Genomic DNA, 23364 nt, shown 5'->3' with positions numbered 1-23364 from the left:
GTGTAAGCCCTCCTGTGTGTGTGCATCGTCCCCATATGCCTGCGATTCCCAGCTCTCCATAAGTGTTTGCCGTGGATTAAAGCAAAATAAAATCACACATCCTAATCTGCGATTTGTGAAACCGTGTGAAAGGAGCACCCCCACACAACAGCGTTGTGTTTCATAAACAATTAGCACAATATTATGTAGAATTATGTTTTAGTAGCCTTTTTTTCCCCCCACAATTTTGTAACCCTATTTTTCCACCCAGTGCCAATGCCTTCGTTTGTACTCCTGGGCGCTACTCTCCCTCTGCCAGCCTGGGGAGAGCCTCAAACCGAGCTCATGCTTCCTTCAACGAATGAGGAGTTAGCAGACCGCTCCTTATCACCTGACAGGGGGGGAGTTTCCCCAGTAGGACGTAGCGCGTGGATTCCGTGGAAGCAACAGCCGTGGGGACTGATAAAGTCTTGTCTGAGTAAATCTGAGAGCCACTTTCCTTTTGCATTTACCTTTCCCCACATCTCCTGCTGCACTACCCCCCATCTGTCTCCCTCTCCTGTACCAGTCCAGACTGTACTTTATGGATGACAAGCTCTGTTCAATCCGAAGTGGTTAGGAAGAGGAGTAGGAGTTGGCACTGGGGAAGAGTACCATTTTCCACTCTATAGCTGGCTTTGCAGTTTCATAGTAAGCCATCCACCCACCTGTGGTGTGGCGCTTTGTGGCTAAAACGCCATCCTGCATCGAGTACAATGGCAGAGTCGCATACTGTATAAACAGGAGAAAATATTCTACTAATATATGTAGTATGTGTTGCGGGTTAGATGCACCAGTGAGTGTATAAACTTAAGCACACATGCAGAGACAATATGTTTACTGTATATACAGACATATCTATGATCACACAATCTATTTCCATCCATCCATCTTCAACCCGGTTCCTTGAGGCGGTTCAAATGGGCCCTTACAGGTCTGTAACTTGTGGAGGTCTTTGAAAGTAAACAAGTTGGAGAACGAGTGCCCTGAGGGGACTGGTTTGTTTGTGTTCTATCTATGTGGTTCGATTTTGCGGTGTACAGCACTTGAGCTACAGTAGGTGTTTATTTTTCAACAGAGCTGGAGGAGTAGAGAAGACTGGTTAACAAGCTCCCATGGGGCCCAATACCCTCACAAAAACATGTAGCAATTCTGGTCACTATACTGCCTCCCCCTGGTCAGCCGGGGCGCCTGATGGAGGGGAAGGGAACTGGTTGGAATAACGTGTTCCTTCCACGCGCTACGTCCTACCAGCGAAACTCCCCCCTGTCAGGTGACAAGAAGGTCAGTTGGCTCTCATGCAAATTGGCACCGGGTGAAAAAAGGGTTACAAAATCGAGGGATACAAATGATAGTAAAAACATTAATAATAATAACACACACACACACACACACACACACACACACACACACACACACACACACACACACACACACACACACACACACACACACACACACACACACACACACACACACACACACACACACACACACACACACACACACACACACACACACACACACTAATTCATCCTGAGTCTTTGTTGTTGTCTTCTGGCAGTCCTGTCCTCCTCCAGCTCAGTGGTTCTCAACCTTTTCAGGCCGTCACCCCCCAAAATTATCATATTTGAACTGGGGACCCCCCACCTTGATAAGCACTTGGAATTGTAGGAGTTGAGGCATTACATTTTGTTTGACTCGGTTCCACAGATAAATGTTGTGAAAATAGCAGATCTACAAGTTCACAACGCCTCGCAACATGAGGTGTTGTGAGCTTGTAGATCTGCTATTTTCAAAATGTTTGCGTCTTTCTTATATTATTTGACAATTTGTCCAATGTATGACCAGCTTTTATAGTATAGTTTGTTGATTACTTTTGATGCAATAATTGTTACTGCTCTGCATCAAAGAGGAGCCAACTGGACACCCGCGAGCATGCTCTGTGCAGTGTTGCCATGTCTGCTTGTTATAAGTGACTTTGAGCTTGTTTTTCTGTAAAGTTGCTCGTAAATATTGGTAGATGCGGGTTGCGTTTTTTTGGGGGGTCATTTCTAAAGTGTAGTTGCTTATTTGGGCTTGTTTCCTAATGTTGTTTAAACCAGTGGTTCTGAAACATTTTCATGTCAAGGAAACCCCCCATATTAATATGTATTTGTCCACCGACCCCCCCCATCTAAAATATTTTGTAGATCAGCTATTTTCAAATATCCGATGGATATAGGTGCTCATGTCTGCAATAATAGTCACTTCTTTTGGGCTTGTTTTCATAAACTTGCATGGTTGCTTATTTCTCTCGCAAGATCTGGCAACACTGGCTCTGTGCTACAAGAGAGACTCCTCTCGTCACACAAGATCAATTATGACATCTGGAAAGAGAGCGTAATTCATGCAAGCAGCATGCGCATGTATGTACAGTATGTGACTTTACATGGATGTCAGTGTAGTCGTTAATATTTCATTGGTCTAGGACACTGGACCAAGGCCCAGAATATGGGTTACAGAGGTTTCTGTGTCACATGTTTCGTAGACCAATGTGTCATCTGCTACTTTGTTGAAATCTGTCCTGATGTCGCTGAATGGGAGTGGATATGTGCATATTCACATGGCGCACAGTTACCACACTGATTCCTCTGCCATAGTTTATGATGAAAAACAGGCGGTGCACGTATCTTCTGAAGAAAAACCTCTGTACAGAGATACTCAGAACAATGTGTATGTCTGCAGTGGGTTTGCTACACCAACTTTCATGACTATAGACCCACGTTGCTTCTTTAAACTAGTGTCACTTGAAATGAAAACGGTATTTTGTCTAGTGAATCAATTAAACTGACCCAAAATAGTCACGGTATAATGGGTAAAATGACAACAATAATATCAAATAAGCTCAAATAAAACTGATGATGGAAATTTATTTGACAAAGCCGGTTTGCATTGTTCAGTATATTCAGTAATTGGATTGGATTTGTACTCATTGGCTGCTATGTGAAATGTAATACAATCATGAAGTGTTTTGAGTGTTAAGCCAATAGCCTCACTTGTTGGAGTGTAATATACCCCTTACCAGACCACGTCACATTGATATCACTCAGGCAGGTTACAAAATAGCCTGACCGCTCGTAAGACCCAATGGAAAAGAAGTCGCAGCACTCACGTAGAAAAATGCATTCCATCAAACTTAAGATGTTTACTGTGACCTCTCCTTCTTTAAATACTGTATGTACATAAACTCCTCGGTTTGTGTCGTGTGTAAGCAATTCCCGAACCAGTTGCCCTTCAAAACCCCTGCCTCTAGCTGCTGTGATTAGCTGTGAGATGCACAGAGTTGGCGCTCATTTGCACGCAGAGGAAGTCGACGGCTCGCCCAGCGGGCACTCGCTCTCCCATAGTGTCCTGCTTTGGAGGAGCGCCTCACGAGCCTCACACACGCAACGTTGGAGTAAACCGATTCGAGCGCTCCTCAAAATAACAAAATTGGTAACTGCTTAAACTTTTGGAAAAAATTTGGCTTGTTTTTTGCTTGTTTTTGGCTTGTTTTTGTATAGGTCGGCTGGCTCATTTCTCTCACTATACTTGGCAACACTGACTCGCTGAGCTCCCACTCTCCCAGCAACACAGCAAAGAGACACAGGACAGCACATCATCGCCCTGTCATTAAAATGGATTCCCCGACCTTAAGATACGGGACAAAGTGCGTCCCGTATCAGTTCAATACGGGACGCGTCTTTTAGTTTCCAATTACGGGACAATTCCGTATTTTAAGGGACGGGTGGCAACCCTACCTAAAAGGCCAATCTTAATTACTTCCTGTGAACGCAAACATAGGCTACTGCGTGATCATGACATAGATCTCTTATGAATATAAATGAATCTTGATTTCATTCACCTGTTTGAGTCCCATAGCTTGCAAGTCCCTCCAAACACACCTGATTTTAATTACAGAACTAGTCCATTTTGAATCTCAGTCAAGAAGATGACGTCCAGACGGTGGGTTGCTTATTCTAAATGTAATCAGCACATTCAAATATGTGGTTACATGGCGGCTTTCCGACATGTCGCCTTTCCGACGTTAACGAACCCTATACCTAACCCTCACCCTAACCCTAACCGCACGCGGAAGCCACTAGTCGGAGTGGCGAGATGTCGGCGTGGAAGACGGTTACCCAAATATGTAACAGAAAACATGATATTTTGGATATTGGCCGTCTCTCTCTCCCTTGGGCAGCCGTGCGCCTGCAGGCTACATTACATTACATTACATTACGGTCATTTAGCAGACGCTTTTATCCAAAGCGACTTACAATAAGTGTATTCAACATAGGTAGGGAACGAAAACTACTAATCACCAGAAGTTTTAAGTACATTTCCTGCAAAAACAAGCAACCAAGAGTATACCTAGCGCTAAGGTAAAAGTGCAATATATCAGCTACCTACTTTCTTAAACAGATGAGACAAAAAATGGCAAAATCAAATGAGCACGAGCTAAAACAAATAAGTGTATCGACTAAACAAGATCCAATAAAACAATACAAAAATAAAACAAGAGTTCGTACAACTAGTTAACAACAAGTAGGCCAGGCAAAGAGGAAGGATAGTGTTTCCTGAAGAGGTGGGTTTTCAGCCTGCGGCGAAAGATGGGCAGTGACTCTGCTGTCCTGACATCAGTGGGAAGTTCATTCCACCACTGTGGGGCCAGAACAGAAAAAAGTCGTGACCGTGTCGATCGACCAGAAGGACCGTTGAGTGGCGAGGGAGTCAGTCGCCCCGAGGTGGCAGACCGGAGTGGTCGGGCAGGGGTGTGGGCATTGACCAAAACCCGGAGGTAAGAAGGAGCTGTTCCTTTCACTGCTCTATAGGCTAGCACCAGGGTTTTAAACTGAATGCGAGCTGCTACGGGGAGCCAGTGCAGAGAACGGAGAAGGATAGTTGTGTGGGAGAACTTGGGGCGGTTGAACACCAGACGAGCCGCAGCTTTCTGAACAAGCTCCAGAGGTCTGATGGCTGATGCCGGAGCACCAGCAAGGAGGGAGTTGCAGTAGTCCAGGCGGGAGATGACAAGAGCCTGGATGAGCACCTAGGCTACACACACTAGTCCTCTGCTGCACATCGCTGCAGTGGGTGAGATTCCAGCTTTCCATAGCCTGAAGGGGTGGGACCTTCTGATTGGTTGCGAGGCCGTATCAGACTGAAACTCCAAAATACAATGACCGGAAATGTCATTCCACTGCGACTTTAAGGAATTACCTTGGGAAGGGCGTACTTGGGGAACTTCATCTGGACAAACTCGCCACGTCGATAGGACACGTAGTGCTTGGTGCGGTTCCCTGTGGTCACCTGTGGGAATGGAGAAAACACACGTAGAAAGATAAGAGAGAGAGAAAGAGAGAGGGGGGATTTAATCGAGATGCGTAAGCAGAGAAAATACATTCAAGGATCTATCAGTGAGCTGCTGCTGTTTCCTCAGCACAAACCCTCCTCCTACACATACTGTACATTGTGGGTAATGGCTGACACATGCTGCCCCCATGCTGAGCGTGCACGCGTCAGAGTCCGTAAATCCCCTTATTAACCAAATTAAACAATAGGACGCAGATCTGCGTTCTAGATTATTCTGGCAGCCCACGGTTTTATTTAATAGGACGCAGATCTGCGTCCATGGCAGCTTATGTGTTAACTTTGAGGGTCCATGTTATGGTTCCATTTGTACAATCTCAATCTCTTCATTTGAGTACCTAAAAGCAGATCCAATTCATCGCCATATCAAAATAAACATATTGCAAATTTTATATTCAATATTTTCATGTCCTGCACACAAAGTGCCCAACCCTCATGGGTTTATAAGACACCATAAGACACCCAACATAATCATATTTGAACTGGCGCACCCCCACTCTGACAAGCACTTGGAATTGTAGGAGTTGAGGCATTACATTTAGTTTGACTCGGTTCCACAGATAAATAGTGAAAATAGCTGATCTACAGGCTCAATGTTTTTATAGTATAGTTTGTTGATTAGTTTGAGACCCCCTGGTGGTCCCTACCCACCGGTTGAGAACCACTGGATTAGGAAAACAAAAAAAGAAGTGGTAAGTACCTGCCCACCATCGCGGCGGAGTCTAGGGGTTCGATCCCACCGCGGTGCATCCGGTTTTGTCGAGCTCTTTTACTTTACTGGAGTATTTACCAATACCTTTGTTCTTTTTCTCAAGTAAATGTTGAATTCCGGACTTTTACTTAACGGGGTATTTCAATATTAGTGTATTGATACTTTTACTTAAGTAAAGAGTTGAGTACTTTTTCCACCCCTGGTTTATAAGCCATGGCTGCCAATTCCCACCTGATGTTGTGTGGGAGTTCTGACTGCTCCACACCGTACTGAATAACTGCTAGCTTGCATAGTGTCTTCAGAGTTGGACTCAAATCTAAGATGTAAAGATCGTCAGAGAGTTTGAGTTTGTTATCATTGTATCCTCCAAAGAGGATGATACGATCTCCCACCATGCAACAGCACATATACCTCAGAGAAGGGCTGTTTCCCTTGAGTTCAACCTTTTTCCAGGAGAAGGTCAATGGGTTGAATTTCCACAGACCATTGAAGTACTGGACTGTGTTATAGCCACCATATATGTACATCTCTCCATTGTAGGCAAAGGCTGGATGATCATGATAGCGTGGTTCTGGGAGAGGCTGTGCGTAAGGTGTGCTCAGCCAGCTGTTGGTCTCTGTGTCAAACACTCTGACCCCACAGCCCCCAAATACAAACATCTTTGTCCCGATGATGGTGGCGTAAAATGTTGAAACAGGTGGTGGTGTGCCTCTGGTGTTAATTAAAGACCAGACCATGGTGGTGGTGTCCAACTTGTAGATATCATTAGTGTATCCAGTCCGCCTGGTGATTCCTCCATGGACATACATGACCTTCTCCAAGACACAGGCTGAGTGGTTGCTCCTCGCCTCTGGAACAGTTCCAGTAACCCTGGGCTTCAACCATCTATGAGTGTCGACATCAAATGCATAAAGCACGTTGCAGTAAAGAGTCCCTCCCCACATGTAGATATCTTCTATGCATACAGCTGTGTGGTCCCGGCGCCAGGTGGGAACCTCAAAGGGGCGTTCTCCTCTTCTAGCTGTCACGGGAGGCAACCTCATCCAGAGTAAAGACACTGTGTTGAAGATGTTCACTTCAATCTGATCACTTTTGTTCTTTTCCCCTCCAAAGCAGTACACCTTGTGTCTTACTGTGACAGCAGCATGGTATCTCTTTGGTCCACATCTCAGATGTACCGTCCAGCGTACCATTACACACACCCGCACCACCGTCAAACAGTGTCACAAACTACAATAATTACCCGGTATCAATTGATAGTGGTAGTTATCACGCTGAATACTGCTAAATTATGTTTTGTTTAATTGACATCTACTTTTAAAGGACAATTGCACGGCTGTGATGACAGTGTGATGTCATTGCATTATGACGTCATGATGTAGAATAAGCAGTGAGTCTGCAACAACTATAATTTAAAAAATGGATATGGACAATTTTGTGTCTCAGTGGATGTGCCCAACCTTCTGTGGAACTTGTCATATTATAATAATATATTAATTACTTGATAAACTATACATCAGTTGAAACACAGATGGAGTTTACTTGGTTCTATTTCTAAGGCACATTCTCAGCTGTTATATAGTTACACCAGAAGAAATTTTGCCTGGATTTTGTAGATTAGATTATTTCTGTTTCATCTCAGAGGTTGTTCATGCTTTGTACGTTTTATTTGTACAATGTAAGTTAAATACATATAAGACCACTTGGAAGACAATAACAAACCTTGTACCGCAGGAAAACATAACATTTTTGCATTCACTACACCAGGTTGTATTGTTCTGGAGGAATTTGGAGCAATCATGTACATTAAGTTTCTATAGGAACTGAACGTGTTTCAATGGCTCTGCTTGAATAACAACATGAAAGTGAGAGAAACTCATTCACACACATGAGGACACGAATAGAGTTGCTTATTTTACATGTAAATGTCAACATGACATGCAGAATGGACAGCAGTGACATTTACAGAACATGGTGAAATGAAGTTTGTACTTAAATTTAAAATTAAGTCAGAGATCATTTGTGCAGTGGTCCATCATCTTGATATTTCCAAACCCATTACGTAAATTGTCCTTGTGTCAAAGAGACATTTGAACTGCGCAGCTTCACTTGTGCTATTGATGTAGTCCACACATTTTACAACTTAGTCTAGTTATTTAACTTTTCGTAATAAAAACGCTTTCACTCGAGCCTATTCATCGCCATATCAAAATAAACATATTGCTAATTTTGTATTCACTATTTTCATGTCCTGCACACAAAGTGCCCAACCCTCATGGGTTTATAAGACACCATAAGACACCCAACATAATCATATTTGAACTGGCGACCACCCCACTCTGACAAGCACTTGGAATTGAGTTGAGGCATTACATTTAGTTTGACTCGGTTCCACAGCTAAATAGTGAAAATAGCTGATCTACAGGCTCAATGTTTTTATAGTATAGTTTGTTGATTACTGTTTGAGACCCCCTGGGGGTCCCTACCCACCGGTTGAGAACCACTGGATTAGGAAAAGAAAAAAAAAATGGTAAGTACCTGCCCACCATCGCGGCGGAGTCTAGGGGTTCGATCCCACCGCGGTGCATCCGGTTTTGACGAGCTCTTATACTTTACTGGAGTATTTACCAATACCTTTGTTCTTTTACTCAAGTAAATGTTGAATTCCGGACTTTTACTTAACGGGGTATTTCAATATTAGTGTATTGATACTTTTACTTAAGTAAAGAGTTGAGTACTTTTTCCACCTCTGGTTTATTAGCCATGGCTGCCAATTCCCACCTGATGTTGTGTGGGAGTTCTGACTGCTCCACACCGTACTGAATAACTACTAGCTTGCATGGTGTCTTCAGTGTTGGACTTAAATATAAGATGCAAAGATCATCAGAGAGTTTGAGTCTGTTATCATTGTATCCTCCAAAGAGGATGATACGATCTCCCACTATGCAACAGCACATATACCTCAGAGAAGGGCTGTTTCCCTTGAGTTCAACCTTTTTCCAGGAGAAGGTCAATGGGTTGAATTTCCACAGATCATTGAAGTACTGGCCTATGTAATAGCCACCATATATGTACATCTCTCCATTGTAGGCAAAGGCTGAATGATCATAGCGTGGTTCTGGGAGAGGCTGTGCGGAAGGTGTGCTCAGCCAGCTGTTGGTCTCTGTGTCAAACACTCTGACCCCACAGCCCCCAAATACAAACATCTTTGTCCCGATGATGGTGGCAGAGTAAAATGATGAAACAGGTGGTGGTGTGCCTCTGGTGTTAATTAAAGACCAGACTATGGTGGTGGTGTCCAACTTGTAGATGTCATTAGTGTATCCAGTCAGCCTGGTGATTCCTCCATGGACATACATGACCTTCTCCAAGACACAGGCTGAGTGGTAGCTCCTCCCCTCTGGAACAGTTCCAGTAACCCTGGGCTTCATCCATCTATGAGTGTCGACATCAAATGCATAAAGCACGTCCCACATGTAGATATCTTCTATGCATACAGCTGTGTGGTCCCGGCGCCAGGTGGGAACCTCAAAGGGGCGTTCTCCTCTTCTAGCTGTCACGGGAGGCAACCTCATCCAGAGTAAAGACACTGTGTTGAAGATGTTCACTTCAATCTGATCACTTTTGTTCTTTTCCCCTCCAAAGCAGTACACCTTGTGTCTTACTGTGACAGCAGCATGGTATCTCTGGTATCTCTTTGGTCCACCTCTCAGATGTACCGTCCAGCGTAACATTACACACACCAGCACCACCGTCAAACAGTGTCACAAACTACAATAATTACCCGGTATCAATTGATAGTGGTAGTTATCACGCTAAATACTGCTAAATTATGTTTTGTTTAATTGACATCTACTTTTAAAGGACACTTGCACGGCTGTGATGACAGTGTGATGTCATTGCATTATGACGTCATGATGTAGAATAAGCAGTGAGTCTGCAACAACTATAATTTAAAAAATGGATATGGACAATTTTGTGTCTCAGTGGATGTGTCCAACCTTCTGTGGAACTTGTCATATTATAATATATTAATTACTTGATAAACTATACATCAGTTGAAACACATATGCAGTTTACTTGGTTCTATTTCTAAGGCACATTCTCAGCTGTTATATAGTTACACCAGAAGAAAATTTGTTTGATTTAAATACATCATTTTCTATGGTAATATCGTCATATTGAGGTAAAGAAGGTCATGTTAACTTTGTTTTCCATTATCCTCTTGTAACTGCTGTCATCGTTTATAAGTTAATAATTTGTTTTATTTCTCTAAGACTAAGACCAAGTTCATAATAAGGCTGTATTTAAGTTAATGTGTATGTGTACATTATTTCATGGTTATTTGTGAAGTTGTTGTAATGCTTTTATTTTGAAGTGTCAAAGTCACGTTCTGTGTCTCGTTGGTCTGCTCTCATGTGAATGGGGTTCACAGGTTTTTGTCATTAAGCAGCAGCAGCAGCAGCAGCAAGCAGTAAGGTGCAGAAGCTCTGTGTCATGCTGGGCACAAGAGACTGTCTAAACTTAAGTTAAAGTTATAAGAAAGGTTACCGTCTGAAGTCATAAGAAAGGGTTATAAGTAAGGACCTGAAGACTGAAGAGTACTCCCTTTATGTGTAGCATGCAGCCAACGAGGTATTTGTTTGTTTGTTTGTTTGTACTGTCTGTATTTTACTCTGGTAAATGTCTAGTTTACATGCTGTGCATGAGGTCTTCTATGTTAATGTAACATGCTTATTTTATGTTTATTGTTTTAGTTTTCACGGTGGATTGGAGGGATTTGAAGTCACCTTCAATAAATCAGTAGCAAGGAAACCACTTGTGTCTGACTGTGCTTGGAGGGAGTTACACCTCTGTAGCTGTATGCATTTAAACTAGCGACTGGAAGCTTATAGTATGTATGACGATGTTTATTAAGGTAATAAAATCAAGTCTAAAGTTCGGCAAAAACCCACCCACTTGCATTGAGAGTTATTTCTTCTGACACCAGCAGGGGTAAACAGCGAACGTACAGGCCATTCATATGAACTGTCACTTCCTATATAGACTCAATTTCAAAGGCGGATGCTGGTTCCTTGGGTTAGACATAAGGTGCAAAATAGTGCCAACACATCGGTAGATCCACATACCGTAGCAGCAGGTATGTACTGTACGTGCGTGCGTTACCTTGACCATGATGTAGTCATCCTGGACAGAGAGGGAGTTGTGGTCGATCTTGCCCAGGAACTGAGCCGTCACCATCCTGTCTGAGCAATTCTGGACGAGGCAGGTCACGTACAGGAAGCCTGCAGGGACAAACGTCACCGGGGGACAGAAGAACAGAGAGTTCCATCATTCACTGAGTTGCATCGTTGTCAACAAAAAGACAAGAACGTTTAGAATGACAGAGAGCTAAAAGAGAGAGAGACAGACAGACAGACAGACAGACAGACAGACAGACAGACAGACAGACAACCAGTGGTGTAACTAAGTGCATGTACTCAAGTAATGTACTTAAGTCAAATATAGTATTTCCAATCTTCTATGCTTTCATTTCAACTCCACTACATCTCAGAGGCATTGCTGTATTGATACTTTTACTTGTAAACTTTATCACAGACACATTTGAATGAGCGAGAGCTACGAGTCAGACAGACAGACAGACAGACAGACAGACAGACAGACAGACAGACAGACAGACAGACAGACAGACAGACATAGAGAACAAGTTAAAAAGAAGAACTGAGTCAGAGCTTTACATTTATCAGATTTGACAGCTCTCCTCTATTATTGTTCCTGGCCACCGGGGAGGTTAGCACCTGTTGCTATAGGCTAACTAACTCTGTATTGACTTTCACTGAGGCCAGCTGCTGCATCAGCAACATCACAACACAGAAATTCAGCAGCTTTTCTCCTCTGGAAAATGGAGCCATGGAGAAAAGTGCCTGTGTGCTTTACACAGAGGCTTATATCCACACACAAGTAACTGGTGTTAGTATTCTACTTTGTGGAGGTGGTGCACACAATGCAAGCCAAGCACACACATTCACAGCAGTGTTGATTTTGTCGACTAAAACTATGATGAAAAATGTTCGTCGACTGCCTTTTTTCACTGACAAAAACTAAATAAAAAGTAAATGAAAACTAAAACTAAATATATTGACAATTTTGTCAAATAGAAACTGGACTAAAATATTAGGGATCGAGGGACTAGTGGAGAAGAGATCCTAAAAGACAAGTCATATTATGTTTGGTTGAGTGCTCTGAAAATAGCAGATCTACAAGCTTGTAGATCGGCTATTTTCAGCATGCAACCAAGTGTAAAATCAGCCATAAGACACCAAAATACCGCCAAAATACATTTTACATTTTACACAATCCATACAAATCTTATGATATTTAGTCAACTAAAACTAGACTAAAACTAACTTTTTAACTTTTCAGATTGCTAAAATATGCCAAAAATTTAATTGTATTCAAAATACCTAAATCAAGATGTGCTGTCAAAATCAACACTGATTCACAGAGAGAAAGACGAACGCAAGCAAACACAGCAGGACATTCTGCCTACAAAGCTCCAAGGTGAGACCCCACAACAATGCTCTCTTCCTTCTGCTTCCTGCCATGTGACTCCCTCCACTTTAAAACGAGTGTGTGGCGCTATAACAAAGGGAGCTGATCATTTATTGAATTATCCAACATTTAATCAAAGCAGCAAACGGCAAACAACTCCTTAAAAGGCTATTAGATTGGCTAAGTGTCCAATTACAGCTTGCGACACACACACACACACACACACACACACACACACACACACACACACACACACCCCGTCTGTGTGCACACGCATGCATGCCCGAGGTGGTCTGAAAAAGAACCACCTCAAACTAATTAATTGTGAAACAAACAAAGGTTGAATGTGAATTGTTTGCTAAGCAAACACAGTTATGGTCAACGTTGTCTTTGCATAGACTTGCATTTTCAGAGAGATTGGATCGATCCTAAGAGAGAAAGGTGTGTGTTTGTTTGTGTGTGCGTGCGCACGCGTGCGTGCGTGCGTGTGTGTGTGTGTGTGTGTGTCCATGCATATCCACAGTACTGTATGTTTTCCCACAAATCAACCTCCCAAATGGAACGAGTACCTACTGACCCCCATAGGCCTCCCCATCCATCAACTGATGCCACCCTTTACCTCTTCCGCCCTCCGGCCCCTCCCCACTCCTGGTCCCTGTTTGCTGCCCCCCCCCCCCCCCACCCCTGGGCACAGACACCCGGGTCGAGGTCCTGGGACAGACCGTGGCCTGTTCTCCCCCCTTCCCCATCGAGGTCTAATGCCTCCGTGCCCCTTTCTGGTGCCGTCGCTTAACCTTGACAATGACACATGTGACAAGGGGCACAGAGAGGGAACAGATTGGCTCGGCATGCTTGGTCGCTGAGTCCTGCCCAACCCCTCGCCTCTCTGTCTGGGTATGGAAACGAAAAGGAATGAGGATGAGCGACAGTGTTGCCATGTCTGTTGTTTTTCTGTAAAGTTTCTTGTACATTATTGGTGAGACTGCTGCATTGTGGGAGATGGCGCCAGTGTGTGTGTGTGTGGCCCACCGTCTGTCCCTCTCAGCTGTGTTTGTGTTTGTGTTTGTGTAGTTCCTGACACTTGTCATTGGAAACATTGATTCTGTACTAGTTTATGATCGCCCAGCATTGCTGAATATCCAACTTGCCACCGCTCCTTTGGTGAGGTTTAACCAAGCCGCCAGAACCCAGTGGTTGCATTGAAGCGCATTGCACATGCTGGCCATTCATAGGTACTGCAGTTGGGGCCACTGTACATGAACGAGCGAAAACCAATCACGGTCAATGGGCTCGACTCACGAGCTTGCGCACAAGCTTGTGCACAGGGCTGCGCACCTCGGTGACGCAAAACGCGCCACCGAAGCGCGTCGCAGAAGCCCCAAATAGGCCTCGCCCATCAAATTTCACAACCCGGAAGAAAGGGTGATTTCGGCCCATACGCTGGGTGAACTACTCAATGCAAGTGGATGGGAGGGGATATCCGGTGCCCTCTCTATGATTTTTAACTCCATGGGTTTAACCTGGGAGGACCGCATCCCCTCCCGCCGCTGCTTTCAGGCATACCGCCTCATCTGCTTCATGCTGACACTTTTCTCCCCCGCAAAAGACGCTACAGACGCTGCGGTAAACGCAGTGGCCGCCTGGCTAAACTGAAAGCCTAATTGGCGTTGTCCCCTGGATCGAGGCGTTCTCACCGCGGCTTTTTCGGTGGAGGGGTCGGCTTTGTGTGGCCGCTCTGCAACCTGGCGATCACTGGATCCGGCTGACAGCTGGCTGATACCTGTCACGGGCAGAGATGTGGAGTTTGTGCTACCCCGATCCTTGTGCCTTTAGACCTCACAGCTGCATTCGACACTTTACGACACAACGCTCTCCTCTCACGTTTAGAGTGCTGTGTGGGAATCGGAGGCACTGCGTTAGATTGGTTCAGGTCCTATCTGTCCGACAGATCGTTCACTGTAGCCCTAGGTGACTCCACATCGTCCTCTGCCCCTCTCCCATGTGTAGTCCCGCAGGGCTCAATTCTTGGCCCCATCCTTTTCTCCCTGTACCTCCTCCTCCCTCTGAGAGTTGTTGCCATACCAGATTTGTGTTCATAAATATATATTCAATACGTTTCGCTTTTTCTTTCAAGATGTGTTTGAAAATAGGAGATCTACAAGCTCACAACGCGTCGCGATGCGACGCGTTGTGAGCTTGTAGATCGGCTATTTTCAAATGGCCGATGCATACGTATAGGTTTAAAGTGCTCCTGTGGCCTATTATAGTCGCTTCTTTTGGGCTTGTTTTCGTTGACCCGGTTTCTTATTTCTCTCGCAAAATCTGGCAACACTGATGAGGGACCATGTGGTGCTTCCTATAGTCCCAGGAAGAGCTCTGGGCTCCTGGGCAGCCGTCCCGGACAGGCTGCCTCTCTTGGTTCAGCCCAGAACAACACACAGCATGGAAACAGCATATCACATTGTGGACCGCATCGTTTTGTTTCTCCTCACACACACACGCACATGCACACGCACACACACACACACACACACACACACACACACACACACACACACACACACACACACACACACACACACACACAGAGGGAAAAGGAGAGAAGAATGGATAGATGGATTGAGGTGATGAGAGGAGGTTTAATCCATTGAGAGCGGGAACGCATCATGTTAAGATTTCTTTGGCTATTCCAAAAATAGCAGATATACAAGCTCATAGCTTATATATATGCTTGTAGATCTGACATTTCTTTGAAAAAACGTGGATTTTTTTTTGCAAATCTTTGAATATATATATATATTTTTAGAGCTAAAATTTGTTCCAGGGACCCCCCCAGAAGCAAAGATTTGAGTTAAAGATGTTTGCTTGAAAATATATATTGAAAGATTTGCAAAGAAGATTTTTCAAAAATAGCAGATCTACACTCGGTGCCGCGCTATGAGCTTGTAGATCTACTATTTTTGAATAGCCAAAGAAATCTAAAATGACACAGACGCGTTCCCGGATTGAATGGGTTAACTTCACTGAGGTGGAACAGACACGCTGGAACTGTACAAATCATCTGATTTGTTCACAAACTAATTCAACGTTTTGTAGCCAGGAGGCCTTGTTGACTCCGCACATAAACAGACGGAATCATGACTCATTTATACTGTACCGTCTATTAAAGTTGAAATGACACTGAATCATGACTCATTTTCATATTGTACTGTCTATTAAACCTGAAATGAACCTGAATTATGCATCATTTCAGACTACACAGCCTATCGAAACTGAAATTAGACTGAACCATGACTGAATCATTAGGCAGTACCCGGGTTCGATCCCCTGACCCCTCCCTGTTGCCCACTGCTCCTAATAGTTAAGGTGGGCTAAATGCAGAGATGTACCGATACCGTTTTTGCGTGGTACCAACAAGAGCATGTGAGCGGAGCGGGTGGAAATGCCGCACGGCGCTCCAGGGGGGCTGGTTTCACGCTCGCTATTCACTCACGTTGACCACCCCCGCTCCCCGTCGCTCACGTTGATTTGCGCACCTCTCGCTCCATGCTCCGCTCAAACCGGGCCACTCAACAGTAAAAAAATTAAAAGAAAAAGAAAGTACAAATTCTAATGAAATCTTGATCAAGGACGTGCGCAGCGGTGCGCTGTGCACTGCTGGATGTCTGTGTGTCTCTGAGTCCGTGCGACCGGGCATGCTCAAACATTCGGTGCATGGCCCCTGCCGGGGCGGCTTGGAGCGGCAAGCGGTCCTCGCTCCGAGTAGCGCTCCAACGTTTTTAGAAATCAGCTCCGCGCTCACGTCAAAATCGCCTCGCTCCGCTCACATGCTCTGGTGCCAACCACTCCATCAAGTGACCGAGTGTGTGGGTCTGTATGTATGTATGAGCACGGCAACAACAGCTGCAGCTGATTGCAACACAAAGATGCAACCAGTTACACTAATTAAACACAAATAGGAGACAGTGCAACACATGGACCACTTAAAGACATGCGCACACACATACACACACAGGCTGGCTTTGTGACACACACACCAAAGGCACCACTCACTTCACACTGGGTGTGATTTTTTCCTTCGCGATACCCATTCCGATACCAATAACTTGCGTATCGGTCGATATAGAGTATACAACTCTAGTTAAATGCAGAGCACACATTCCAGTGTACTCGTTCAATAAGACGGCCCCCTTTGAGTGTACACTAACAGAAACATCTAGTATTCCACAACAAGGACAAGAACAGAACTTTAGAACAACACGATGCCTGAATCTCCCCAAGTTACTTTGTTTTTGTCTCAACAAACTTGCAAGAGCTTTAAAACAAACGGTAAACCAACTAAAGATGCAATGCAGCGTTACTGTACCTCCACTCGTGTCCTGTATTTCCATGTGCACGAGGTCAGGGTCCACATCCACACCGAACACAGACCTGTAACACACACACACACACACACACACACACACACACACACACACACACACACACACACACACACACACACACACACACACACACACACACACACACACACTTTACAATTTGAGAGATTTAGCAGACACTCTTAATCCAGAGCGGTTTACAGTAAGCAAGTAAAACACGAGGTAATTCATCAAATGCATAGAAATAGTATTCTTGAATCATAGGTAAACCAAGAACCTATCATCAGTCTAAACAGTATAATATCAAAACATTGATAATCTGTGCAAACTACACACACTATAATAGGATGCCAGGTCTACAAATGAACCTGGCATCTGTCTACATTACATTTTAGCCTTTTCATAAGCCTGCAAGGTCGTCAAAGCTGGGGCAAGTAGTGCTACGGCCTTAAGGTGGAGTGTGAAGAGGTGAGTCTTCAGATTGCGGCATGTATTATGTCATGTAATGTTCATGTCGTGTGATGCTGTTCCGGCCAGACTTGCAGCTCCTGTTGAGACTTGGATGGTGGCTCTTTGAGCAGCTGGCAGATTGGATGAAACACCTCGTCACCTCCCTGGCTCTTTAAAATCACCTCACCCCTCCCATATGACTCTCACTACCTACTGCAATAGGACACATCTTCCAATGTAAGATGACTTATAACTGCATTTAAGCTGCATTACAGACATTACAAACGCTAGATAGTTCAACGACATCACCTCTTCTCTTGACATGACTTGACTACTATTCTACTATAAAGTGAAGCTAATTTTATGCACCCCTCACTATGAGCACAGAGCACTTTATGAGCATATCAAAATAAAATAAATACTATCTTCTTAGTCTCTGTCTAAGGAGTCTTCCTTAAAGGGATAGTTCACCCAAAAACTAAATCTATGGATTAGTCACCCCATGGAGACTTGAATTCATGGATATTTTTTTAGTTTTTGTCACATTCCTAAGCCAATAATGTGATTACCAGCGGTTCTGGTAGGAGATACAAAGAAGACTCTATGTGTCTCCTAGCGGAAACCGCTGCTGGTCATCAAATTATTGGCTTAGGAATGCGACAAAAACATAAATATATCCAAGATTTCAAGTCATGGGGTGACTAATCGATAGAAAAAAACAATTTGGGGGGGGGGGGGGGGGGGGGGAACTATCCCTTTCTCCTCGGGACTAATCGAAGACTCAATGGGACTAATCGAAGACTCCATGGGACTAATCGATAGAGAAAAAAACATTTTGGGGGTGAACTATCCCTTTAAAATTAAATGCAGCAAGCAAGTCTTTTTCTGCCCGTCTTCCTTGTTTTTGAGATCACCGCACCTGCAGTCAACCCGGAAAACAAAGGACAAAGAAGGGCTCAACAGTTTCCCCCATTCTTTACTATAAAATGAAGAAAATATAAAAAGAAGAAAACAAGTCCTAATAATATTTCCTCCTAAGCGGGTTGACCAATCGATCAGAAATCGCTCATGGACACGATGGGCACATTCAGGGACTGACGAAGCATAATTTTTTCCCAAATTTTCTATTAGCATCAGCTGAGGTATCTGCAGTTACGGTCGCGGTCCCAAATCTGCATACGAAGTTGGGGGTACGCAATAAAATGTGATGGACGCGTAAATGTCAACCTCAATGAAACCTAGTCACGCGCGGCACAACTTTGCAAAGACTTCCAAGAGTTTTTTTTATGTCAGGTATACACTTCCGTATACACACAGAGGTGCAGTGTCTACGTGCCCTTCAGTATGTGTAAATTAACCCTTTTAAACCGGTAAAGCATTTGTGTATTTTTTTTTCTTTGGCTATTCAAAAATAGCAGATCTACAAGCTCATAGCGCGTCACTTCGTGCCGCGCTATGAGCTTGTAGATCTGCAATGTTTTTGTGAAAATAAATCGTGAAAATGTGTGCAAATCTTTTAATGTGTTTATATATATTTTTTTTTTTGCTTCTGGGTATTCTACAAATGTCTTCCAAAACAGTTTTCTATATCTGGTATGTTTCTATATCAGATATACAAGCTCGTAGCGTGTCATTTCGTGGAGCGCAATGAGCTTGTAGATCTTTTTAGATCTTTTTAGATTAGATTGTTTTAATCGTACACATTTGTGCAAATCTTTGAATATACTGTAGCCTATATATATATATATATATATTTTTTTTTTTACGTAAACCAAAGAAAACTGCTAGGATTTTAGAAGACATTTGTAGAATTGTCCTCGGGTCTTAATGGGTTAAAACGGGTTCATCTGATTAGCGGTGCGTGCTGCAGCTGTGCAAACCTCCACAGTCACGGTAAAGACGGAGTGAAGATTTAAAACCTCGTTAGGGAGACTTTATGAGCAGTTAGCAGGCCGTGGCAGAAGACTGAGGATGAGGGATATGCGGGGAAGAGGAGAGGGAGAGGAATGAGAAAAAAGGCCAGAGAAGAATAGAGCTCTTGGCAGAGCCACTCCCGTAAAGGAAGTTCATGTTCTTTCAACCCAACATAATGTATAACTTATAAGACGGTATCGACTGTCTGGAGAGAGAGACTACACACATGCGTGCATACACAGTTTTCAAAGACCACATTAAAGGAGAGAGAGAGGACATTAAGAGAGACCACAAAAACAACACGGAGAATTAATGACAATGATGTTGCAAGAGACCCTCTTTCTTTTAAACCCCCTTGTCTTAAATTAATTAAGAGCAACTAACTATTGTCATCCCTCTCCTTTTTAACTCACTCTCTCTCTATGTGTATCTCTCTGGCTTCAAAACGAGTTTAAAACACCAATTATTGCACGCTAACGACGGGTCATTATTCTCTCCTTCCTCTCGTCTCAGTTCCTTTCTTCCGTTTTTCACTCTGTTCTTTTCATTCCTCCATTACTCATCCCATCTGTTCTCCCGGTCTGCCCTCTACTGCTACACCACTGTTTTTATGTGAATGCTTTGTTTACTGACAGAGAGAGAGAGGGTGTTCACTCTCCATTCCGACATCTCACCACTCCGACTAGTGGCTTCCGCGTGCGGTTAGGGTTAGGTATAGGGTTCGTCAACGTCGGAAAGGCGACATGTCGGAAAGGAGAAATGCACCCGAGAGAGAGACAGAGAGAGAGAGAGAGAGAGAGAGAGAGAGAGAGAGAGAGAGAGAGAGAGAGAGAGAGAGAGAGAGAGAGAGTGAGTGCTGGAGTTGGATGGACAGGTTGATCTCAAGGTGAAGGTCACTTTCATAGGTACACAGATGCACTGATTCCTACACAATTAAACACACTAATGTAAAATCATAATGCTTTCGTATTGTTCCTGCTGTTCTATACTGCCAACCAGGTGAACAAAATCACAGATTGAGGCTTAACCTTCGCTTTTATATGAAATATCCGAGACTATTAGGATTTTATGGGAGATGCTTCTGAACTTAATTGCTAGTTTGACTTCAAATGCTCTAATCTTAAAATAATAACAGAAAATAGCCTAACTACTGTACAAGCTATTCTTGCTGCATGCTTTCATATAGAATACATGCTGGCTTCTATGGAATCCACATGACTGAAAGCAGTCTTAACGACTGAGAACTTTAATCCATGAGGAAGGAAAGAGACATATTGAATGTCTGTTCTGTTTCATAGGAGAGCATAAAAGCCTTCATAACAGTGTTGATTTGGTCGACTAAAACTATGACGGAAAATGTTCGTCGACTTCCTTTTTTCACTGACGGAAACTAAATAAAAACTTTATTAAAGTTATGATGACTAAAACTATGACTAAATATTTTTCGTCAACAAATACAAACTGGACTAAAATGTTAGTGAGGGACTAGTGGAGAAGACATCCAGTAGAACTAAAAGACAAGTCATTCTATGTTTGGTTGCGCTCGGGTGTTGCGCCCTGAAAATAGCCGATCTACAAGCTCACAACGCGTCGCAGCGCTATGCGTTGTGAGCTTGTAGATCGGCTATTTTCAGCATGCAACTGAAGCAGACCTTATATGGCTGCTTATATCTAACCTTGATATGTTACCATCACTTATAATACTTCTATACATTATGATATTTGACAGCTTCTAAGAGCCTAGATGTCTCCACTAGGCCTAATAGTTATTGTTTTGGTACAGCTTATCTTGTTATGGTTCAGTTTGTCCTTCAGGCAGCTACAGTATAACTATGATCTCTGCCGTGTGCTCTTGGCAGAACTACCGTACCACTGGCATGAGTGTTAATGTACTTCTGACCATGATATCATGTACATAAAGCATAACAACCACCACCTAGAATATTGTCTCGACTCCTATTGTGCCTTCTCGATTGCCGATTGATCAAGAACTCCACGACACAACCAAGTGTAAAATCAGCCATTACGATGGCATCACGGCGCCCTGCCAAAATACATTAGGCGACTAAAATCTTATGATATTTAGTCAACCAAAACTAGACCAAAACTAAAACATTTCAGATGACTAAAATATGACTAAAACTAAATGGAATTGTATTCAAAAGACTACTGTATGACTTAAACTAAGTGTGCTGTCAACACTACAGAGTACAAACTTCTGCTGTGTGTTTTCCTGCGGACACACTGCAGAAACCCAGAGAGTTCATTGAACTCTGTAGGTTCCTATTTTCGGGGCAGGTGCATTGGGTGTGCATGAGGCAGTGTGCAGCACATGGGTCGAATCGATGATTTCCGGAGGCGAGCGGTGTGTATTTCTAATATAAGCCATGAGGTGCAGTATATCATCCGCCTGGACCAGATCTACTATACCAGTGTGTATATCGAGGCGCAGACTCATCCAATCGCTATTTTCAGCACCCTTTCGTTGCCAGAGGTGCACCGAGAGGGAGAGAGAGGGAGGAAGGGAGAGGGCAATGGTGTAAAGTAACTAAGTACATGTACTCAAGTGCTGTACTTAAGTACAATTTTAAGGTATTTTTCTTACTTTACGGGAGTATTTCCAATTTCCAGTACTTTTACTTCTACCCCACTACATTTCGGATCCAAATATTGTACTTTTACTCCACTACAATTATATGAAAACTTCAGTTACTAGTTACTTTGTAGATTTAGATTACTATTGCTAAACATATTAAACATACATTATACATACTATATATTTTTGGGCTATTTGAAAATAGCAGATCTACAAGCTCACAACGCGTCGCGATGCGGCGCGAGAGGGAGGGATAGAGGGAGAGCCTATTTAATCCACACAATAACCCTGCCAATGCTGTGGTACCGGAAACTTTTTAATTTCAAGGACCACCATAACAACTGTACAAATGGTATTGTACAACTCTCAGAGTTACGGACTCTCTCTTTCCCAGATGTTTCACCCAGGTGGGCGGGGTTTTGAGGTTAAGGCAGTGGTTCCCAAACAGTGGGTCGCGGACCCATTTTTATGGGTCGTGACTCGCAAGTAAATATCCTTTTTTATACTTAGTATTAAAACACACATATACACATTCATACATACATACATACATACATACATACATATATATTTTTTTTTTCATGGAGGGGATAGGAACAGGTTGGAATAACGTGTTACTTCCATGCGCTACGTCCTACCGGGGAAACTCCCCCCTGTCAGGTGATAAGAAGGCTTGTTAGCTCTCATGCATTGAAGGAGGCATGAGCTCAGCTCTGGGCTCTCCCTAGGCTGGCAGAGGGAGTGTAGCGCCCAGGATTACTTAGACAATTGGCACTGGGTGAAAAAAATCGGGTTGCAAAAATAGTGGAATATAAATTTAGAAACAAAATAAAAAAGTCAATAGCCGATCTAAGCTCAAAACGTGTCGCAATGCGACGCGTTGTGAGCTTGTAGATCGGCTATTTTTCACTAGTTTGGGTCCCGGGAAGACATACAATCTTTTGGGTCACGACCAAAAAGGTTTGGGAACCAATGGGTTAAGGCATATTTTCTGTGAGGTTAAGGTTAGGTTTAGGCATTATAACCTCGCCCACCTGGGCGAAAAACCAAAGAAACAGGGAGTCCCCTCAGAGTTACAGACGTGTAAGGGTCCATTTGGAACCCCCGATAGGAATCTTGGTATATAATACAACACAGCTGGTGTTTCGTTTCCCCAAAATATATTTCTTTTTCGAAAAGAAAAATGCCTTGTGCGATCATATTTTTATGCTCATCCCGACAGGGATGATGGCTACGGATTTGTCAAGCATTTTACTTGGTGCCAGTAATAAATAAATACAAATCCCTTTGATTTTCTCCACTTTTCTATGAATCAAAGGAAACATGAATAAATCAAACTGATTTGT

The 23364-nt window shown here is 43.4% G+C and overlaps 1 protein-coding gene across 1 annotated transcript in view; it reads right to left on the bottom strand.

Moving 5' to 3' along the window:
* LOC311034696 (VPS10 domain-containing receptor SorCS2-like) overlaps positions 1–23364 on the bottom strand; it is a 295855-nt gene that overhangs the window by 54495 nt on the left and 217996 nt on the right. The window contains exons 6-8 of the mRNA XM_084042652.1: positions 17043–17107; positions 11291–11409; positions 5263–5352 (exon numbers count right to left, since the gene is read on the bottom strand). Of these exons, the coding sequence (XP_083898778.1) occupies positions 5263–5352; positions 11291–11409; positions 17043–17107 (274 nt within the window). The remainder of the gene's footprint in view (positions 1–5262; positions 5353–11290; positions 11410–17042; positions 17108–23364) is intronic.

Source organism: Gymnoscopelus microlampas, assembly GCF_963454915.1.
Source record: "Gymnoscopelus microlampas genome assembly, chromosome: 19".
NCBI lineage: Eukaryota > Metazoa > Chordata > Actinopteri > Myctophiformes > Myctophidae > Gymnoscopelus > Gymnoscopelus microlampas.
The sequence above is the reverse complement of the archived record's forward strand: the minus strand, read 5'-3'. Positions and strand labels throughout refer to the sequence as shown.